The sequence below is a fragment of the Oncorhynchus tshawytscha genome, linkage group LG11 (genome assembly GCF_018296145.1).
Source record: "Oncorhynchus tshawytscha isolate Ot180627B linkage group LG11, Otsh_v2.0, whole genome shotgun sequence".
NCBI classification, from domain to species: domain Eukaryota; kingdom Metazoa; phylum Chordata; class Actinopteri; order Salmoniformes; family Salmonidae; genus Oncorhynchus; species Oncorhynchus tshawytscha.
In genome coordinates this window covers 49709895-49733198 of record NC_056439.1, presented here as the reverse complement: position 1 = coordinate 49733198, position 23304 = coordinate 49709895, and the positions used below count along the sequence as shown (strand labels likewise).

General features: G+C 44.2%; 1 protein-coding gene across 1 annotated transcript; it reads left to right on the top strand.

Moving 5' to 3' along the window:
* The first annotated feature begins 9035 nt into the window (after positions 1–9035).
* LOC112239182 (bifunctional epoxide hydrolase 2) lies at positions 9036–15553 on the top strand. Its single transcript, XM_042330435.1, has 6 exons — positions 9036–9283; positions 11621–11699; positions 12441–12600; positions 12691–12881; positions 15075–15197; positions 15392–15553. The coding sequence occupies exons 1-6, from the start codon at positions 9180–9182 to the stop codon at positions 15551–15553; spliced, it is 819 nt and encodes a 272-aa protein (XP_042186369.1). The 5' UTR covers positions 9036–9179.
* Positions 15554–23304: the final 7751 nt, after the last annotated feature.

Here is a 23304-nt window from a genome sequence, read left to right as displayed (position 1 = left end):
GAGAAGGTATCCCACCCACTTGGGAGAAGGTATCCCACCCATTTGGGAGAAGCTTTGATTTCTGGAGGAATATGTCTTGTAGAAAATGCCAGTAGATGGTCTCTGAACAGAAAACTTGGGGGGATTTCAAGACCTCTTGTGAAAATGCCAGTAGATGGTAGTCTGGGTGGGGTCAAGCCTGGGTGGGGTAGTCTGGGTGGGGTAGCCTGGGTGGGGTAGTCTGGGTGGGGTAGCCTGGGTGGAGTAGTCTGGGTGGGGTAGCATGGGTGGGGTAGCCTGCCATTTGTTGTGCTCAAAGGCTTCGACACCTCTCACTTCACACGTCAGTGCTAATTGAAGTTGTATCTCTTTGCCCTATAGCAAGCTTGGTAGCTTTCAGTCTCAGTTCCAGGATGGACGGTGTTTTCAGGTTTCCGTTTGTTTCCCAGAGTATTTGCTGTATAGTTTGGGAATAATAATCCTTAGGTGTAAGAAGCATTCCAGGTAATTCCATCCAAAAATCAGGTTGTAGGTTTGGAGTTTTGATTTGGAGTTAATGTTATGTTATTTAGGGTAGCATCCTGTATACGTCCCTGACAAAAAAAAATCTAATTTGTCTATCTATTTTTTTTAAAACATGCTGAAAAATGTGGGAGCTCATCTGCTCATTGACCTCCCTCTCTCTCCCTCCCTCTCTCATGTTGAGCATGAAAAACCCAGAAGAGTTGCAGTTCTTGACACTCTTAAACCGGTGCACCTGGCACCTACTATCATACCCCGTTCAAAGGCACTTTAATATTTTGTCTTGTTTATTCACCCTCTGAATGGCACACATACTCAATTCATGTCTCAATTGTCTCAAGGCTTAAAAATCATTCTTTAACCTCGTCTCCTCCCCTTCATCAAATCAAATCAAATCAAATCAAATTTTATTTGTCACATACACATGGTTAGCAGATGTTAATGCGAGTGTAGCGAAATGCTTGTGCTTCTAGTTCCGACAATGCAGTAATAACGAACAAGTAATCTAACTAACAATTCCAAAAAACTACTGTCTTATACACAGTGTAAGGGGATAAAGAATATGTACATAAGGATATATGAATGAGTGATGGTACAGAGCAGCATAGGCAAGATACAGTAGATGATATTGAGTACAGTATATATATATGAGATGAGTATGTAAACCAAGTGGCATAGTTAAAGTGGCTAGTGATACATGTATTACATAAGGATGCAGTCGATGATATAGAGTACAGTATCAACGTATGCATATGAGATGAATAATGTAGGGTAAGTAACATTATATAAGGTAGCATTGTTTAAAGTGGCTAGTGATATATTTACATCATTTCCCATCAATTCCCATTATTAAAGTGGCTGGAGTAGAGTAAGTGTCATTGACAGTGTGTTGGCAGTAGCCACTCAATGTTAGTGGTGGCTGTTTAACAGTCTGTCCCAGCTTTGATGCACCAGACCTGGATGACACGGGGTGAACAGGCAGTGGCTCTGTCCTTGATGATCTTTATGGCCTTCCTTAGCATCGGGTGGTGTAGGTGTCCTGAGTTTGCCCCCGGTGGCGGACCTCACTACCCTCTGCCTTACGGTTGAGGGCGGTGCAGTTGCCATACCAGGCGGTGATACAGCCCGCCAGGATGCTCTCGATTGTGCATCTGTAGAAGTTTGTGAGTGCTTTTGGTGACAAGCCGAATTTCTTCAGCCTCCTGAGGTTGAAGAGGCGCTGCTGCGCCTTCCTCACGATGCTGTCTGTGTGAGTGGACCAATTCAGTTTGTCTGTGATGTGTATGCCGAGGAACTTAAAACTTCCTACCCTCTCCACTACTGTTCCATCGATGTGGATGGGGGGGTGTTCCCTCTGCTGTTTCCTGAAGTCCACAATCATCTCCTTAGTTTTGTTGACGTTGAGTGTGAGGTTATTTTCCTGACACCACACTCCGAGGGCCCTCACCTCCTCCCTGTAGGCCGTCTCGTCGTTGTTGGTAATCAAGCCTACCACTGTTGTGTCATCCGCAAACTTGATGATTGAGTTGGAGGCGTGCGTGGCCACGCAGTCGTGGGTGAACAGGGAGTACAGGAGAGGGCTCAGAACACACCCTTGTGGGGCCCCAGTGTTGAGGATCAGCGGGGAGGAGATGTTGTTGCCTACCCTCACCACCTGGGGGCAGCCCGTCAGGAAGTCCAGTACCCAGTTGCACAGGCGGGGTCGAGACCCAGGGTCTCGAGCTTGATGACGAGCTTGGAGGGTACTATGGTGTTGAATGCCGAGCTGTAGTCGATGAACAGCATTCTCACATAGGTATTCCTCTTGTCCAGATGGGTTAGGGCAGTGTGCAGTGTGGTTGAGATTGCATCGTCTGTGGACCTATTTGGGCGGTAAGCAAATTGGAGTGGGTCTAGGGTGTCAGGTAGGGTGGAGGTGATATGGTCCTTGACTAGTCTCTCAAAGCACGTCATGATGACGGATGTGAGTGCTACGGGCGGTAGTCGTTTAGCTCAGTTACCTTAGCTTTCTTGGGAACAGGAACAATGGTGGCCCTCTTGAAGCATGTGGGAACAGCAGACTGGTATAGGGATTGATTGAATATGTCCGTAAACACACCGGCCAGCTGGTCTGCGCATGCTCTGAGGGCGCGGCTGGGGATGCCGTCTGGGCCTGCAGCCTTGCGAGGGTTAACACGTTTAAATGTCTTACTCACTTCGGCTGCAGTGAAGGAGAGACCGGATGTTTTCGTTGCAGGCCGTGTCAGTGGCACTGTATTGTCCTCAAAGCGGGCAAAAAAGTTATTTAGTCTGCCTGGGAGCAAGACATCCTGGTCCGTGACTGGGCTGGGTTTCTTCCTGTAGTCCGTGATTGACTGTAGACCCTGCCACATGCCTCTTGTGTCTGAGCCGTTGAATTGAGATTCTACTTTGTCTCTGTACTGGCGCTTAGCTTGTTTGATAGCCTTGCGGAGGAATAGCTGCACTGTTTGTATTCAGTCATGTTACCAGACACCTTGCCCTGATTAAAAGCAGTGGTTCGCGCCTTCAGTTTCACACGAATGCTGCCATCAATCCACGGTTTCTGGTTAGGGAATGTTTTAATCGTTGCTATGGGAACGACATCTTCAACGCACGTTCTAATGAACTCGCACACCGAATCAGCGTATTCGTCAATGTTGTTGTCTGACGCAATACGAAACATCTCCCAGTCCACGTGATGGAAGCAGTCTTGGAGTGTGGAGTCAGCTTGGTCGGACCAGCGTTGGACAGACCTCAGCGTGGGAGCCTCTTGTTTTAGTTTCTGTCTGTAGGCAGGGATCAACAAAATGGAGTCGTGGTCAGCTTTTCCGAAAGGGGGCGGGGCAGGGCCTTATATGCGTCGCGGAAGTTAGAGTAACAATGATCCAGGGTCTTTCCACCCCTGGTTGCGCAATCGATATGCTGATAAAATTTAGGGAGTCTTGTTTTCAGATTAGCCTTGTTAAAATTCCCAGCTACAATGAATGCAGCCTCCGGATAAATCGTTTCCAGTTTGCAGAGAGTTAAATAAAGTTCGTTCAGAGCCATCGATGTGTCTGCTTGGGGGATATATACGGCTGTGATTATAATCGAAGAGAATTCTCTTGGTAGATAATGCGGTCTACATTTGATTGTGAGGAATTCTAAATCAGGTGAACAGAAGGATTTGAGTTCCTGTATGTTTCTTTCAACACACCATGTCACGTTGGCCATGAGGCATACGCCCCCGCCCCTCTTCTTACCAGAAAGATGTTTGTTTCTGTCGGCGCGATGCGTGGAGAAACCCGCTGGCTGCACCGCTTCGGATAGCGTCTCTCCAGTTAGCCATGTTTCCGTGAAGCATAGAACGTTACAGTCTCTGATGTCCCTCTGGAATGCTACCCTTGCTCGGATTTCATCAACCTTGTTGTCAAGAGACTGGACATTGGCAAGAAGAATGCTAGGGAGTGGTGCACGGTGTGCCCGTCTCCGGAGTCTGACCAGAAGACCGCTTCGTTTCCCTCTTTTTCTGAGTCGTTCTTTTGGGTCGCTGCATGTAATCCACTCCGTTGTCCTGGTTGTAAGGCAGAACACAGGATCCGCGTCGCGAAAAACATATTCTTGGTCGTACTGATGGTGAGTTGACGCTGATCTTATATTCAGTAGTTCTTCTCGGCTGTATGTAATGAAACCTATGATGACCTGGGGTACTAGTGTAAGAAATAACACGTAAAAAAACAAAAAACTGCATAGTTTCCTAGGAACGCGAAGCGAGGCGGCCATCTCTGTCGGCGTAGTATAAGTAGTATACTTCTATATTTCTGATTGAAGTGAATTTAATAGGTGACATCAATAAGGGATCATAAGATTCACCTGGTTTGTCTATGGCATGGAAAGGATGGGTGTTCCTAATGTTTTGTACACTCAATGTATATACAGTGCCCTTGGAAAGTATTCAGACCTGTGACCATGTCCACATTTTGCTACAATACAGCCTTATTCTAAAATGGATTCAACAAAATACAAATCTCAGCAATCTACCCACAATACCCCTCAAAAACAAGCGGAAACAGGTTTTTATACATATACACAAATCCATTTTACCAACGAAGAGAATTTTCGTCAGTTATAGTCACAGCTGTGTACATTCCCCCTCAAGCAGACACCAAGACGGCCCTCAGGAAACTTCACTGGACTCTATGTAAACTGGAAACCATACATCCTGAGGCTGCATTTATTGAAGCTGGGGATTTTAACTAAACAAATTTGAGAACAAGGCAACCTAAATTCTATCAGCATATTGATTGCACTACGCGCTGGGTTAATACACTTGATCACTGCCACTTTAACTTCCGCAATGCATACAAAGCCCTCCGCCGCCCTCCCTTCGGCAAACCCGACCACGACGCCATCTTGCTCCTACCGTCTTATAGGCAGAAACTCAAACAGGATGTACCAGTGATGAGAACCGTTCAACGCTGGTCTGACCAATCGGAAGCCACGCTTCAAGATTGTTTTGATCACGTGGACTGGATTATGTTCCGGTCAGCCTCTGATAACAACATCGACCAATCGGTGAGTGAGTTTATAAAGAAGTGCATTGGAGATGTTATACCCACTGTGACTATTAAAACCTACCCCAATCAGAAACCGTGGATGGACGGCAGCATTCGCGCAAAACTGAAAGCACAAACCACCACATTTAACCATGGAAAGAGGTCTGGCAATATGGCTGAATATAAACAGTGTAGCTATTCCCTCCGCAAGGCAATCAATCAAGCGAAATGCCAGTACAGGGACAAAGTGGAGTCACAATTCAATGGCTCAGACAAGAGATGTATGTGGCAGGGTCTACAGGAAACCACGAACTACAAAAAGAAAACCAGCCACGTCACGGACACCGACGTCTTGCTTCCAGACAAACTAAACACCTTCTTTGCCCGCTTTGAGGATAATACAGTGCCACCGTCGCGGCCCGCTAACAAGAACTGGACCCCCCCTCTCCCCCCCTCTCCTTCTCCATGGCCGACGTGAGTAAAATATTTAAACGTGCTAACCCTCGCAAGGCTGCTGGCCCAGACGGTATCCCTAGCTGCATCCTCAGAGCTTGTGCAGACCAGCTGGCTGGTGTGTTTACGGACATATTTAATTGCTCCCTATCCCAGTCTGTTGTCCCCACATGTTTCAAGATGGATACCATTGTTCCTGTACCCAAGAAAGCAAAGACAACTGAATTAAATGACTACCGCCCTGCAGCACTCATTTCTGTCATCATGAAGTGCTTTGAGAGACTAGTCAAGGATCATATCACCTCCACCTTACTGGTCACCCTAAACCCATTTCAGTTCACATACCACCCCAACAGGTCCACAGACGATGCAATCACCATCACACTGCCCTATCCCATCTGGACAAAATACCTAGGTAAGAATGCTGTTCATTGACTACAGCTCAGCATTCAACACCATAGTACCCTCCAAGCTCATCATCAAGCTGGAGAACCTGGGTCTCAACTCCACCCTGTGCAACTGGGTCCTGGACTTCCTGACGGGCCGCCCCCAGGTGGTGAAAGTAGGAAACAACATATCCACTTTGCTGATCCTCAACACTGGGGCCACACAAGAGTGTGTGCTCAGCCCCCTCCTGTACTCCATGTTAACCCATGACTGTGTGGCCATGCACGCCTCCAACTCAATCATCAAGTTTGTGTACGACACAACAGTAGTGGGCTTGATTACCAACAACAACGAGACAGCCTACAGGGAGGAGGTGAGGGCACTCGGAGTGTAGTGTCAGGAAAACAACCTCTCACTCAGCGTCAACAAAACAAAGGAAATGATTGTGAACTTCAGGAAACAGCAGAGGGAGCACCCCCCTATCCACATCGACGGGACAGTAGTGGAGAAGGTGGAAAGTTTTAACTTCCTCGGAGTACCCATCACAGATAAACTGAAATGGTCCACCCACACAGACAGTGTGGTGAAGAAGGCACAACAGCACCTCTTCAAACTCAGGAGGCTGAAGAAATGTGGCTTGTCACCCAAAAACCTGATAAACATTTACAGTTGCAAAATTGAGAGCATCCTGTCGTGCTGTTCACCGTCTAGTACGGCAACTGCTCCGCCCTCAACCGCAAGGCTCTCCAGATGTTGGTGCAGTCTGTTCAACGCATCACCGGGGGCAAACTATCTGCCCTCCATGACACCTACAGCACCCGATGTCACAGGAAGGCCAAAAAGTTCATCAAGGTCAACAACCACCTGAGTCACTGCCTGTTCACCCAGCTACCATCCAGAAGGCAAGGTCAGAACAGGTGCATCAAAGCTGGGACTGAGAGACTGAAAAACAGCTTCTATCTCAAGGCCATCAGACTGCTAAACAGCAATCACTGACTCAGAGAGGCTGCTGCCTACATAGAGACGCAATCACTGGCCACTTAAATGGATCACTAGTCACTTTAAACAATGCCACTTTAAATAATGCCACTTTAATAATGTTTACATATCTTACATTACTCGTATCACATGTATATACTGTATTTTATACAGTGCACACACTGTATACAGATTTTTCTATTGTGTTATTGACCGTACTTTTGTTTACTCCATGTGTAACTCTGTGTTGCTGTTTTTGTGTCGAACTCCTTTGCTTTATCTTGGTCAGGTCGCAGTTGTAAATGAGAACTTGTTCTCAACTAGCTGGTTTAATAAAGGTGAAATAAAATTGTAAAAAATAAAACATGTTATACCATATATTGCACTTTTCCGCTCAGCCATCGCTCATCCATAGACCTATATGTACACATTCTCATTTACCCCTTTAGATTTGTGTGTATTAGGTCGTTGTTGGGGATTTGTTAAATGACTTGTTAGATATTATTGCAATGTCGGAACTAGAAGCACATGTTTCCTTGGTGGTAAAGGTCAGGTCACACACGTTTCCTTGGTGGTAAAGGTCGGGTCACACATGTTTCCTTGGTGGTAAAGGTCGGGTCACACACGTTTCCTTGGTGGTAAATGTCTGGTCACACACGTTTCCTTGGTGGTAAAGGTCTGGTCACACACGTTTCCTTGGTGGTAAAGGTCCGGTGTCACACGTTTCCTTGGTGGTAAAGGTCTGGTCACACACGTTTCCTTGGTGGTAAAGGTCCAGTGTGACACATTTCCTTGGTGGTAAAGGTCTGGTCACACACGTTTCCTTGGTGGTAAAGGTCTCGATGGTAATGTCATTTAACAGGATAGTAACAAATCCCAACCTCACAACCCCAAACCAGTGGTATAGAGTACTCAAGTCAAAATACTTTAAAGTACTACTTAAGTAGTTTTTCTGGGTATCAGTACTTTACTATGAATATTTTTGATACTTTTTGAAAATATTTTTTGATATTTTTATACTTGTACTTTTACTTCACTACATTCCTAAAGAAAATAATGCAATTTTGACTCCATACATTTTCCCTGACACCCAAAAGTACTTGTTACATTTTGACAGGAAAATGGTCCGATTCATGCACTAAACAGAGAACATCCCTGGTCATATACTGCCTCTGATCTGGTGGACTCACTAAACAGAACATCCCTGGTCATATACTGCCTCTGATCTGGTGGACTCACTAAACAGAGAACATCCCTGGTCATCCCTACTGCCTCTGATCTGGAGGACACACTAAACAGAGAACATCCCTGGTCATCCCTACTGCCTCTGATCTGGTGGACTCACTAAACAGAGAACATCCCTGGTCATCCCTACTGCCTCTGATCTGGTGGACTCACTAAACAGAGAACATCCCTGGTCCTCCCTCCTGCCTCTGATCTGGTGGACTCACTAAACACAAATGCTTCATTTGTACATGATGTCTGAGTGTTGGAGTGTGCCCCTGTCTATCTTCCAATAATAATTGTAATAATTTTCTGGTTTGCTTAATATAAGGAATTTGAAATGATTTATACTTTCACTTTGGATTGCTTAAAGTAAAGATACCTTAAAATTAGAAAATGACTCAAGTAAAAGTGAAAGTCACCCAGTAAAATACTACTTGAGAAAAAGTCTAAATTTATTTGGTTTAAATAAATATACTTAAGAATCAAAAGTAAATGCAGTTGCTAAAATATACTTATATATACTTATATACTTATACTCAAGTATGACAATTTAGTACTTTTTCCACCGCTGCCCACACTGTTCACACACCTCTTGTTGGCGGAAAGAAAATGTAGCTGTTTTAAAGTTAATTTCCTGCAATTCTACGCATTATGTGTTTATACGATGTCAGGGGTCGAAGCCCAACCGAGTAAAAAATAAATAAATGAACATAGAGAATGGAAGAAAGTCATTCATGAATGTGTTTCAAAACATCTATAAGCGCTCATAGAACGAGCTGTGAATTTGAGTGTGATATTTGTCTGTTTTGAATTGAAACTTGTCAGTAGACGCGTTTTAGGGAAGTTTTACAGGTTGCGTTCAAGGCAGTCTTACTACTACAGTCGCGCTGCGCTGATTATTAGACATATTAGACACTTTCTCAAGTGTTCAGCGGCGCGATTACGATGAACGCATCCATTTGTTTAAGGGGAGGGGTTGTGTATGAAAAGGCAGAAAACTTCCTTTCTACATAAATATTTTTAGTAGTTCAGAGTTTCGCTTTGACTCTTTTCTACCCAGTGCCCTGTAAAGGTTCCCCGGACAGAGAGATCGGTGAAATGGCGAGCAAGAAGGCAGTTTTGTTCAATCTGTGGGGTGTCGTGGTTTCTCCCAGACCCGCAGAAACTTTCCTCAAATTCGAAGAGACCCACAAACTCCCCAGGTAGGAATGCATATTTTCCAGGGGTGAGAGAGAGTGCAGAGTGCTGGCAGACACTAAAACTGTACACGCATACTTGAAACATAACATCGCCTTTCTAGGGAGTTTTTCCTAGCCACCGTGCTTCTACACCTGCATTACTTGCTGTTTTGGGGGTTTTAGGCTGGGTTTCTGTACAGCACTTTGTAACATCTGCTGATGTAAGAATGTCTTTATAAATCAAATTTGATTGATTGATTATACAAGCATGGCGTAACTGATAGGATAGTTTTACGGTAGTCTCTGCTACGTTCTGCGGACTGTCGGGAATAGCCCCTTTATTGCGGCCCCTTTTTCCTTGTTCCGAATCAATCTGCTAACGGTTTTTACATGACCTGAAGGGAAGAAAATATACCGTTTTTACAAAAAGAAATCCATCCAAAATTGCTCTAAACTTCTACAGACAGCAGTGGTGTAGCGCAGTTTCTTAGACCCCGCCAGGTCGGAACAAGCCTCCCCAACCAATAATAATAAATTAAACATGGGTACAGATCATTTTTTGTTGTTGTAGATAAATTCATGTTATTTTACACATTTTGCCATAAGGGTATTTTAGCGCTCAGGGATTCTTGAAAGATGGGACAATCTCAACTTTTTCCCACACAAATATTTGTCTTAATTTAACCTAATTTGGAATATATATTTTTGATAGACCAAATTATCAGCGATCACAGTAAAGGAAGAACCTCCCCCGCAAAAAAATTTTATTCATAAAATACAACTGGATTTATATCAACTCTGTCAGACACCATCAAAGGCTCGTAGATTTTTTTACAATTATTGTCCAAAGGCCTTGATTATTTAATTCTAACAGTAGATTATTCAAATATGTAACACATAACTCCAAACTTATATTTGTTTTGTTTTATAGTAGTATTAAATGCTTCAGGGTTTATTTTGTTAGCATTTTTTTTTGGCAAATTTTTCAAGATTTCGAACATAAAACAACGTTTTACAATGCAAATGTCATCCCTTTGGTCGAGAACAGCAAATGTCATCCCTTTGGTCGACAACAGCAAATGTCATCCCTTTGGTCGAGAACAGCAAACGTCATCCCTTTGGTCGAGAACAGCAAATGTCATCCCTTTGGTCGAGAACAGCAAACGTCATCCCTTTGGTCGAGAACAGCAAACGTCATCCCTTTGGTCGAGAACAGCAAACGTCATCCCTTTGGTCGAGAACAGCAAATGTCATCCCTTTGGTCGAGAACAGCAAATGTCATCCCTTTGGTCGAGAACAGCAAACGTCATCCCTTTGGTCGAGAACAGCAAATGTCATCCCTTTGGTCGAGAACAGCAAATGTCATCCCTTTGGTCGAGAACAGCAAATGTCATCCCTTTGGTCGAGAACAGCAAATGTCATCCCTTTGGTCGAGAACAGAAAATGTCATCCCTTTGGTCGAGAACAGCAAATGCAGTGCATTCGCAAAGTATTCAGACCCCTTGACTTTTTTCCACATTACAGCCTTATTCTAAAAAGTATTCAATTATTATTTTTCTCATCAATCTACACGCAATAGCATCTAATGACAAAGCAAAAACATTGACATTTTTTGCGTTTCTTATTTACATAAGTATTTAGACATTTTGCTATGAGACTCGAAATTGAGTTCAGATCCTTATGGTATAGCTGACTATACTCTTCTTTTTTAGATAAATATTGTTTAAAGTCACAGAGGGAAACTACATACCATCATTTTTCAGTTAATATTTATTATTTTATTTTTTTAACCTTTATTTTACTAGGCAAGTCAGTTAAGAACAAATTCTTATTTTCAATGACAGCCTAGGAACAGTGGGTTAACTGCCTGTTCAGGGGCAGAACAACAGATTTTGTACCTTGTCAGATCGGGGATTTGAACTTGCAACCTTTCGGTTACTAGTCCAATGCTCTAACCACTAGGATACACTGCCGCCCCGCTCCTTTATTGACAGTTTGTTTTATATTTTAAACACTTTTTTTTTTTTTGGAGAGTTTGAAATTGGGATTCTTTGGACAAGGGCCTTTCCATGTAAAATCTAATATTTTCCCTTATAAAATTCCCCTAAATGTACATTTTAATCTCAAATAATGTAACAAAATAATATCCCGGACAAGGATTCTCCCGACTTTCAAGAATCCAAATGTCCTGCTATTCTACACATTTTACCATTCAGTCTAAGATTTGTTTGTTGTTGTGGTTTTAAAGCTAATTTGCTGTAATAATATATATATATATTTTTTAAATCATAGCATATGACACGCTATGCCAGTGACAGACAGATAAGATTGTGCAATATGTTTGTTTATGTTGTGGTTTAGTGGTTTTCTGGAGAAGCTGGTGACAAACGAGGACAGCGCCATGCAACGTGCAGAGAGGGGCAAACTCTCCCTCTCTCAGGTGAGTTACACACACGCACGCACGCACACACACACGCACGCACACACACACACGCACACACACATGCACGCACGTACACACACACATGCACGCGCGCGCGCACTTACACACACACGCACGCACGCACGTACACACACGTACACACACACACACAGGTCGCCTAAACAGACAAATAATGTCAAGTTCAAACTACTAACATGGTCAGAACTCAGTTACCAAGATGTTAACTCCAAAAGTTCAAGATCTTGATCATTGTTTCCTCAGTGACCCCTAGAACTGGTACAAACACAAATTATATAGCCTATATTATAATACATGGAAATGGATTATTGAAATGTGTAGTCTATTTGAAATGTGTCTTCTATTTGTAATGTGTCTTCTATTTGTAATGTGTCTTCTATTGAAATGTGTCTTCTATTTGTAATGTGTCTTCTATTTGTAATGTGTCTTCTATTTGAAATGTGTCTTCTATTTGTAATGTGTCTTCTATTTGAAATGTGTCTTCTATTTGTAATGTGTCTTCTATTGAAATGTGTCTTCTATTTGTAATGTGTCTTCTATTTGAAATGTGTCTTCTATTTGTAATGTGTCTTCTATTTGAAATGTGTCTTCTATTTGTAATGTGTCTTCCATGGAAAGGATTGCATCACCTTGTGATGACACGTGTGTGTGTGTGTGTGTGTGTGTGTGTGTGTGTGTGTGTGTGTGTGTGTGTGTGTGTGTGTGTGTGTGTGTGTGTAGATGATCCCAGAGCTTGATGCAGAGTGTGTGAGTGCAGCATCAGATCAGAAGGTCAGTCTTCCTGCTGGGTTCTCTGTTAAGAGCCTGTTGGAGGAACTCAGAGACTCAACCACCGTCAACAAACACATTCTGCAGACCGTAGCTACGCTCCGCAGACAAGGTAACACACACACACACACGCACATCTGACACACACCTTGTACACTCTAAGGTCACATGCCTAGTCCCGCGTCCTTGTGTTGTCTGTCAGGGTTATTGACAGGTGTGTTGGCCAACCAGTGGGTGGATGACAGTGGGTGTGGAGATAGCTCTGGCCGTCTCCTCTCTCTGCTGGGCGGTCATTTTGATGTGGTGCTACAGTCCTGTCGTACCGGCCTCAGGGTCCCAGAGGCCGACCTGTTCATCTCCGCTCTCAAACAGCTGGGAGTGCCTCCGAAACAGGTGCACGCACGCACACACACACACACACACACACACACACAATCTGACTTGCACAAGCATTTCGCTACACTCGCATTAACATCTGCTAACCATGTGTATGTGACAAATAAAATTTGATTTGATTTGATTTGATTTTGACTTGTCATCACTTCTCGCTTGTGAGAAGCAAGAATTTCCATGGAAGGCAAATTTCAATTGAAGACACATTACCAGAGAAGATACATTACCATGGAAGAGACATTACGAGAGAAGATACATTACCATGGAAGATACATTACCATAGAAGGCTATTGCCATAGAAGAGACATAGAAGAGACATTACCATAGAAGAGACATTACCATAGAAGAGACATAGAAGAGACATTACCATAGAAGAGACATTACCATTGAAGGCTATTGCCATAGAAGAGACATTGCCATAGAAGGCTATTACCATAGAAGAGACATTACCATAGAAGAGACATTACCATAGAAGAGACATAGAAGAGACATTACCATAGAAGCGCCATAGAAGAGACATTACCACAGAAGAGATATTACCATAGAAGAGACATTACCATAGAAGACTATTACCATAGAGGAGCCATAGAAGAGACATTACCATAGAAGACTATTACCATAGAGGAGCCATAGAAGAGACATTACCATAGAAGAGACATAGAAGAGACATTACCATGGAATAGACATTACCTTAGAAGACACATTACCATAGAAGAGACATTACCATAGAAGAGACATAGAAGAGACATTACCATAGAAGAGACATAGAAGAGACATTACCATGGAATAGACATTACCATAGAAGAGACATTACCATAGAAGAGACATTACCATGGAATAGACATTACCATAGAAGACACATTACCATAGAAGAGACATTACCATAGAAGAGACATTACCATAGAAGACACATTACCATAGAAGAGACATAGAATAGACATTACCATAGAAGACACATTACCATAGAAGAGACATAGAATAGACATTACCATAGAAGAGACATAGAATAGACATTACCATAGAATAGACATTACCATAGAAGACACATTACCATAGAAGAGACATAGAATAGACATGACCATAGAATAGACATTACTGTAGAAGAGACATTACCATAGAAGAGACATTACCATGGAATAGACATAGAAGAGAGATAGAATAGACATTACCATAGAATAGACATTACCATGGAATAGACATAGAAGAGAGATAGAATAGACATTACCATAGAATAGACATTACCATGGAATAGACATAGAAGAGAGATAGAATAGACATTACCATAGAATAGACATTACCATGGAATAGACATTACCATAGAAGACAGTAAATTACATGTGTGCACATACATTATCTTATTATGTAAATGTCATCAAATTAGCAACAACTCCTGACATCAATGTCTTGGAGTCACTGCTCGGAGCTCACATGGAAAACATGAAATCGTCTGTCGTAGTAGCTGTTACAGTGCTTACATTCCTAACACCATCCACACCCCTTCCTTTACACAACTCTGTCTGCACACGACCTGAGAAACCCCATCTGACCTTCCTGTGTTGAGTCGCTCTCAGCTACTCCATCTCTCTTCCTTCCTCCCTCTATCTATCTATCCTTCTCCCTTCTCTCCTTCTCCTTCTCTCTTCTCTCTTCTCTTCTCTCCTCCTCCTTCTCTCTTCTCTTCTCTTCTCTTCTCTCCTCCAACCTCTTCCCTTCTCTTGCCTCTCCTCTTATTTCTCTCCTCCCCCTTCTCTCTTCTCTCCTTCTCTCTTCTCTTCTCTCCTCCCCCTCTTCTCTTCTCTCCTCTCCTTTCTCTCCTGCTCCTTCTCTCTTCTCTCTTCTCTCTTCTCTCCTCCCCCTTCTCTCTTCTCTCCTCCTTCTCTCTTCTCCTCCCTCTTCTCTCCTCCCTCTTCTCTCCTCTCTCCTCCCCCTTCTCTCTTCTCTCCTCCTTCTCTCTACTCCTCCCTCTTCTCTCCTCCCCCTTCTCTCTTCTCTCCTCCTTCTCTCTTCTCCTCCCTCTTCTCTCCTCCCTCTTCTCTCCTCTCTCCTCCCCCTTCTCTCTTCTCTCCTCCTTCTCCTTTTCCTCCTTTTCTTCTTCTTCCTCTGTCCCTCCCTCCTCTCCTCTCCTTTTTCAAACTAACCCTAGACCATTTTGGTGTTATAAGTGGACAGCTGACCTGTCAGTCTGTATTTCAGGCTCTGTGGTTGGCTGATGATGAGAAGGGGGTGGGAGCAGCAGAGGCATTAGGGATGACAGCTGTTTTGGTGAAGGACCTGCCTGAAGCTCTGAAACAAGTAGAGACCTTCACTGGAGTGCAGGTAACACACACACACACCAACGTGTTGGAACTTTTGTTGTCCGTAAAAATGTCTGTGAGTAGGTGACGATTATTTAGCAGATTTGCAGTAATCAGCTGTCAGATTTGTTATCACAGACACCCCGATACACTCGCCTGCTGCATCATTCCAATCCCCCGTTTTGATTTGGTGTGTGTGTGTGTTGTGTTTTCCAGGCTGTAACAGGGGAAAGCTACCCAGCCTCTTGCAACCCAGAAGAAGTTTCTCATGGATATGTCACCGTCAAGGTAACAACCCCCCCCCCCACAAACACACACACAGCACAGACAATGCTGTATGTAGAAGAACGCGTGTACATGATTACACAGTGTTCTTGAAGCTTCTCTCTCTCTTTCCCTCTTTCTCTTTCCCTCTTTCCCTCTCTCTCTTTCTCTCTCTCTCTCTCTCTCTCTCTCTCTCTCTCTCTCTCTCTCTCTCTCTCTCTCTCTCTCTCTCTCTCTCTCTCTCTCTCTCTCTCCTGCATTTAATTCAAATCAAGGGGCTTTATTGGCATGGGAAACATATGTTTACATTGCCAAAGCAAGTGAAATCGAAAATAAACAAAAGTGAAATAAACAATAAAAAATGAACAGTAAACATTAGACTCACAAAAGTTCCTTTTCTTGTGGCAACAGGTCACAAATCTTGCTGCTGTGATGGCACACAGTGGTATTTCACCCAGTAGATATAGGAGTTTATCAAAATTGGATTTGTTTTCTAATTAGTTGTGGGTCTGTGTAATCTGAGGGAAATATGTGTCTCTAATATGGTCATTCATTTGGCAGGAGGTTAGGAAGTGCAGCTCAGTTTCCACCTCATTTTGTGGGCGGTGTGCACATAGCCTGTCTTCTCTTGAGAGCCAGATCTGCCTACGGCAGGATTTCTCAATAGCAAGGCTTTGCTCACTGAGTGTACATAGTCAAAGCTTTCCTTAATTGTGGGTCAGTCACAGTGGTCAGGTATTCTGCCACTGTGTCATCACTCTGCTTAGGGCCAAATAGCATTCTAGTTTGATCAGTTTTTTTGTTAATTCTTTCCCATGTGTCAAGTAATTATCTTTTTGTTTTCTCATGATTAGGCTGGGTCTAATTGTGTTTCTGTCCTAGGGTTCTGTGGGGTGTGTTTGTGTTTGTGAACAGAGCCCCAGGACCAGCTCGCTTAGGGGACTCTTCTCCAGGTTCATTTCTCTGTAGGTGATGGCTTTGTTATGGACCTTTTAGGTGGTTGTAGAATTTAACTTCTCTTTTTCTGGATTTTGATAATTACCGTAGTAGTAATTATCTTTTAGTGATTAAAAGATATTGGTGATCCAATACCTTTGACGAATGAAGTCAAGCACCCTGTCATTCTCTCCAAAGACCTTCACATATCTACACTTATCCTCCACCACATACATCAACAAACAGGACACGATGGAAGGAACCACGTGCTCTCACTTCTACGTCAAAGGTCTTGGATCACCAATTCAAACTCTGCAGCATGGAAGATCATCTCAGAGTGTGTTGTGTGCAGAAGGCGTAGAGGCCAGATTAGTGAGCAGAAGATGGCAGATTTGCCACTTGAAAGGATTGTGCCAGACATCCCACCATTTACCAATGTAGGTGTGGGTTACTTTGGTCCTCTAGAAATCAGAAAAGAAAGAGGAAATGTGAAAAGAGATGGAGTGATCTTTACATGTATGTCTAGTAGAGCAATACACATTGAAATTGCTTACTCTCTTGACACGGATTTGTGTATCAACCCCATAAGAAGATGTACAGTATGTGCAGAAGAGGACAAGTACAACACGTACGATCTGATAATGGGACTAACTTCATTGGTTCTGAGAGAGAACTCAGAGAAGCTCTATCTGCTTTAAACCAAGGCAAGATGCTCTACTTCAGGAAGGAATAGTTTCAATCCCCCCCCGGGGGCCGTCCCAACATGGAGGAGTCTAGGAAAGGCTCATTGGGATGATTCGCCAGGTGCTCCATTCTGTCCTGAAACAACAGAGCCTAGATGAGGAGCACACCATGCTGTGTGAAGTTGAGGCTTTTCTAAACAGCCACCCAATCACCACGGTAACCAACGACCCCCTGGATCTAGAAGCTCTCACCCCAAATCACATTTTACTGTTAAAGTCAAATCTTGTCCTACCCTCTGGGAACTTAATTTTTTTTTAACGACATTGTTTTGGAAGAGATGGACACAGGAGTACTCTTGTGACTCTTGCAGGAAAGACAAAAGTGCGGTAAAGTGAAAATGGAGCTTCCACGAAGGAGATGTGGTTCTGGTCATGAAGCCCACGGCACCACGTAGTGCCTGGATACTCGGAAAGTTTGTTGAGAGGAAGCCTGATTCCAAGGGGTTACTAGGTGTAGTACACCTGAAGACAAGAAGCAACATTATAGAAAGACCAATATCCACGATCTGCCTACTCCAAGAAGGTGAGAGGAAGAGGAAGCCCCCTTCAAGTAAATACCTCTACAGGATCGGTGCCCCTCCCACCCGCGGGAAGGCTGAGTTAACGTAGGCTAATGCGATTAGCATGAGATTGTAAGTAACAAGAACATTTCCCAGGACATAGACATATCTGATATTGGCAGAAAGCTTAAATTCTTGTTAATCTCATTGCACTGTCCAATTTATAGTAGCTATAACAGTGAAAGAATACCATGCTATTGTTTGAGGAGAGTGCACAGTTATGAACTTGAAAATGTTTTAATAAACCAATTAGGCACATTTGGGCAGTAATGATACAACATTTTGAACAAAAATGCAATGTTTCTTTGAATCAGTCTAAAGCTTTGCACTTACACTACTGCCATCTAGTGGCCATAATATAAATGGCTCCTGGGCTGGAATAATACATTATGGCCTTTCTCTTGCATTTCAAAGATGATTGTAAAAAAATTAAAAAACATTTTACTACATCTGTTATATTCTCTTACATTAATTTCACATTTCGACAAACTTCAAAGTGTTGGTACCAAGAAATGGTACCAATAATATGCATATCCTTGCTTCAGGTCCTGAGCTACAGGCAGTTAAATTAGGATATGTAATTTTAGGAGAAAATGCCCTGCTGTTACTGTCCACCCCATCTACATTTGAGTCACGCAGGAAATGACAAACTGGGTGCTACAGGATGCTGCCATGTACGACCCATCAACCTATTACAGAACTTACCTTGTTATGGGCTGAGCTGGCGCTAAGCAACTACAGAGTTTACCTTGTTATAGGCTGAGCTGGGGCTAAGCAACTACAGAGTTTACCTTGTTATAGGCTGAGCTGGGGCTAATCTACGACAGAGTTTACCTTGTTATAGGCTGAGCTAGGGCTAATCTACAACAGAGTTTACCTTGTTATAGGCTGAGCTGGGGCTAAGCTAACAGAGTTTACCTTGTTATAGGCTAAGCAGGGGCTGTTATTACAGAGTTAACCTTGTTATAGGCTGAGCTAGGGCTAAACTATGACAGAGTTTACCTTGTTATAGGCTGAGCTGGGGATAACTGGTTGTTATGGGCTGAACTGGGGCTAACTGGTTGTTATGGGCTGAGCTGGGGCTAACTGGTTGTTATGGGCTGAGATGGGGCTAACTGGTTATTATGGGCTGAACTGAGGCTAACTGGTTGTTATGGGCTGAACTGAGGCTAACTGGTTGTTATGGGCTGAGATGGGGCTAACTGGTTGTTATGGGCTGAACTGAGGCTAAATTGTGATAACCTCTGATCCTGCAGATCATCCCTCCATGATGACACAAACACAAACACATAGCATAGTTTCTTTTCACATCGTTTCTGCCCTAAGTCAGAGAACAGTTAGGGTCCGTTGTGTAGGAGCCATTTTGGCCTGTTTATGAGTTGTGTATATGTTGTCTGTCAAATAGTTTAAAAAAAAACCTGTTTTGTACACTAGAGGGCACTATATTGTTGGGGTCATGGGTCACTGGTCTCGTGTGCATATACAGTGGGGCAAAAAAGTATTTAGTCAGCCACCAATTGTGCAAGTTCTCCCACTTAAAAAGATGAGAGAGGCCTGTAATTTTCATCATAGGTACCCTTCAACTATGACAGACAAAATTATAAAATAAATCCAGAAAATCACATTGTAGGATTTTTTATGAATTTATTTGCAAATTATGGTGGAAAACTTTTGTTATTGACCAAATACTTATTTATCTCAATACTTTGTTATATACCCTTTGTTTAATTTTACCTTTATTTTACTAGGCAAGTCAGTTAAGAACAAATTCTTATTTTCAATGATGGCCTAGGAACAGTGGGTTAACTGCCTGTTCAGGGGCAGAACGACAGAGTTGAACCTTGTCAGCTCAGGGATTCGAACTTGCAAACTTTCAGTTACTAGTCCAACGCTCTAACCACTAGGCTACCCTGCCGCCCCAGGGTAGCCTAGTGGTGTTGGCAATGACAGAGGTCAAACGTTTTCTGTAAGTCTTCACAAGGTTTTCACACACTGTTGCTGGTATTTTGGCCCATTTCTCCATGCAGATCTCCTCTAGAGAAGTGATGTTTTGGGGCTGTTACTGGGCAACACAGACTTTCAACTCCCTCCAAAGATTTTCAATGGGGTTGAGATCTGGAGACTGGCTAGGCCACTCCAGGACCTTGAAATGCTTCTTACGAAGCCACTCCTTCGTTGCGGTGTGTTTGGGATCATTGTCATGCTGAAAGACCCAGCCACGTTTCATCTTCAATGCCCTTGCTGATGGAAGGAGGTTTTCACTCAAAATCTCACGATACATGGCCCCATTCATTCTTTCCTTTACACGGATCAGTTGTCCTGGTCCCTTTGCAGAAAAACAGCCCCAAAGCATGATGTTTCCACCACCATGCTTCACAGTAGGTATGGTGTTCTTTGGATGCAACTCAGCATTCTTTGTCCTCCAAACACGACGAGTTGAGTTTTTACCAAAAAGTTCTATTTTGGTTTCATCTGACCATATGACATTCTCCCAATCTTCTTCTGGATCATCCACATCCGCTCTCTAGCAAACTTCAGACGGGCCTGGACATGTACTGGCTTAAGCAGGGGGACACGTCTGGCACTGCAGGATTTGAGTCCCTGGCAGTGTAGGTGACCAGGAAGGCTTTGTTACTTTGTCCCAGCTCCAGGAAGGTCATTCACAGGTCCCCAGGTGTGGTTCTGGGATTTTTCCTCACCGTTCTTGTGATCATTTTGACCCCACGGGGTGAGATCTTGCGTGGAGCCACAGATCGAGGGAGATTATCAGTGGTCTTGTATGTCTTCCATTTCCTAATAATTGCTCCCACAGTTGATTTCTTCAAACCAAGCTACTTACCTATTGCAGATTCAGTCTTCCCAGCCTGGTGCAGGTCTACAATTTTGTTTATGGTGTCCTTTAACAGCTCTTTGGTCTTGCCCATAGTGGAGTTTGGAGTGTGACTATTTGAGGTTGTGGACAGGTGTGTTTTATACTGATAACAAGTTCAAACAGGTGCCATTAATACAGGTAACGAGTGGAGGACAGAGGAGCCTCTTAAAGCAGAAGTTACAGGTCTGTGAGAGCCAGAAATCTTGCTTGTTTTAAGGTGACCAAATACTTATTTTCCACCATAATTTGCACCAAGAAAAATCCTCATTTTGTCTGTCATAGTTGAAGTGTACCTATGATGGAAATTACAGGCCTCTCTCATCTTTTAAGTGGGAGAACTTGCACAATTGGTGGCTGACTAAAGACTTTTTTCCCCCACTGTAGGTAGCACATGTGACCAGGAAGGGTTAGTACAGGTGACCAGGAAGGGTTAGTACAGGTGACCAGGAAGGGTTAGCACAGGTGACCAGGAAGGGTTAGCACAGGTGACCAGGAAGGGTTAGTACAGGTGACAAGGAAGGGTTAGTACAGATGATCAGGAAGGGGTAGTAAAGGTGACCAGGAAGGGTTAGTACAGGTGACCAGGAAGGGTTAGTTCAGGTGACCAGGAAGGGTTAACACAGGTGACCAGGAAGGGTTAACACAGGTGACCAGGAAGGGTTACTACAGGTGATCAGGAAGGGTTACTAGAGGTGACCAGGAATGGTTAACACAGGTGACCAGGAAGGGTTAGCACAGGTGACCAGGAAGGGTTAACACAGGTGACCAGGAAGGGTTAGCACAGGTGACCAGGAAGGGTTAGCACAGGTGACCAGGAAGGGTTAGCACAGGTGACCAGGAAGGGTTAGTACAGGTGACCAGGAAGGGTTAGTACAGGTGACCAGAAAGGGTTAGTACAGGTGACCAGGAAGGTTAGTACAGGTGACCAGGAAGGGTTAGTACAGGTGACCAGGAAGGGTTAGTACAGGTGACCAGGAAGGGTTAGTACAGGTGACCAGGAAGGGTTAGTACAGGTGACCAGGAAGGGTTAGTACAGGTGACCAGGAATGGTTAGTACAGGTGACCAGGAAGGGTTAGTACAGGTGACCAGGAAGGGTTAGTACAGGTGACCAGGAAGGGTTAGTACAGGTGACCAGGAAGGGTTAGCACAGGTGACCAGGAAGGGTTAGCACAGGTGACCAGGAAGGGTTAGTACAGGTGACCAGGAAGGGTTAGTACAGGTGACCAGGAAGGGTTAGTACAGGTGACCAGGAAGGGTTAGCACAGGTGACCAGGAAGGGTTAGTACAGGTGACAAGGAAGGGTTAGTACAGGTGACCAGGAAGGGTTAGTTCAGGTGACCAGGAAGGGTTAGTACAGATGATCAGGAAGGGTTAGTAAAGGTGACCAGGAAGGGTTAGTACAGGTGACCAGGAAGGGTTAACACAGGTGACCAGGAAGGGTTAACACAGGTGACCAGGAAGGGTTACTACAGGTGATCAGGAAGGGTTACTAGAGGTGACCAGGAATGGTTAACACAGGTGACCAGGAAGGGTTAGCACAGGTGACCAGGAAGGGTCAACACAGGTGACCAGGAAGGGTTAACACAGGTGACCAGGAAGGGTTAACACAGGTGACCAGGAAGGGTTAGCACAGGTGACCAGGAAGGGTTAGCACAGGTGACCAGGAAGGGTTAGCACAGGTGACCAGGAAGGGTTAGTACAGGTGACCATGAAAGGTTAGTACAGGTGACCAGGAAGGGTTAGTACAGGTGACCAGGAAGGGTTAGTACAGGTGACCAGGAAGGGTTAGTACAGGTGACCAGGAAGGGTTAGTACAGGTGACCAGGAAGGGTTAGTACAGGTGACCAGGAAGGTTAGTACAGGTGACCAGGAAGGGTTAGTACAGGTGACCAGGAATGGTTAGTACAGGTGACCAGGAAGGGTTAGTACAGGTGATAAGGAAGGGTTAGTACAGGTGACCAGGAAGGGTTAGTACAGGTGACCAGGAAGGGTCAGTACAGATGACCAGGAAGGGTTAGTACAGGTGACCAGGAAGGGTTAGACAGGTGACCAGGAAGGGTTAGTACAGGTGACCAGGATGGGTTAGTACAGGTGAGAGGAAGTGTTAGTACAGGTGACCATGAAGGGTTAGTACAGGCGACCAGGAAGGGTTAGTAAAGGTGACCAGGAAGGGTTAACACAGGCGACCAGGAAGGGTTAACACAGGTGACCAGGAAGGGTTAGTACAGGTGATCAGGAAGGGTTAACACAGGTGATCAGGAAGGGTTAACACAGGTGACCAGGAATGGTTAACACAGGTGACCAGGAAGGGTCAGCACAGGTGACCAGGAAGGGTCAACACAGGTGACCAGGAAGGGTTAGTACAGGTGACCAGGAAGGGTTAACACAGGTGACCAGGAAGGGTTAGCACAGGTGACCAGGAAGGGTTAGCACAGGTGACCAGGAAGGGTTAGCACAGGTGACCAGGAAGGGTTAGTACAGGTGACCAGGAAGGGTTAGTACAGGTGACCAGGAAGGTTAGTACAGGTGACCAGGAAGGGTTAGTACAGGTGACCAGGAAGGGTTAGTACAGGTGACCAGGAAGGTTAGTACAGGTGACCAGGAAGGGTTAGTACAGGTGACCAGGAAGGTTAGTACAGGTGACCAGGAAGGGTTAGTACAGGTGACCAGGAATGGTTAGTACAGGTGACCAGGAAGGGTTAGTACAGGTGATCAGGAAGGGTTAGTACAGGTGACCAGGAAGGGTTAGTACA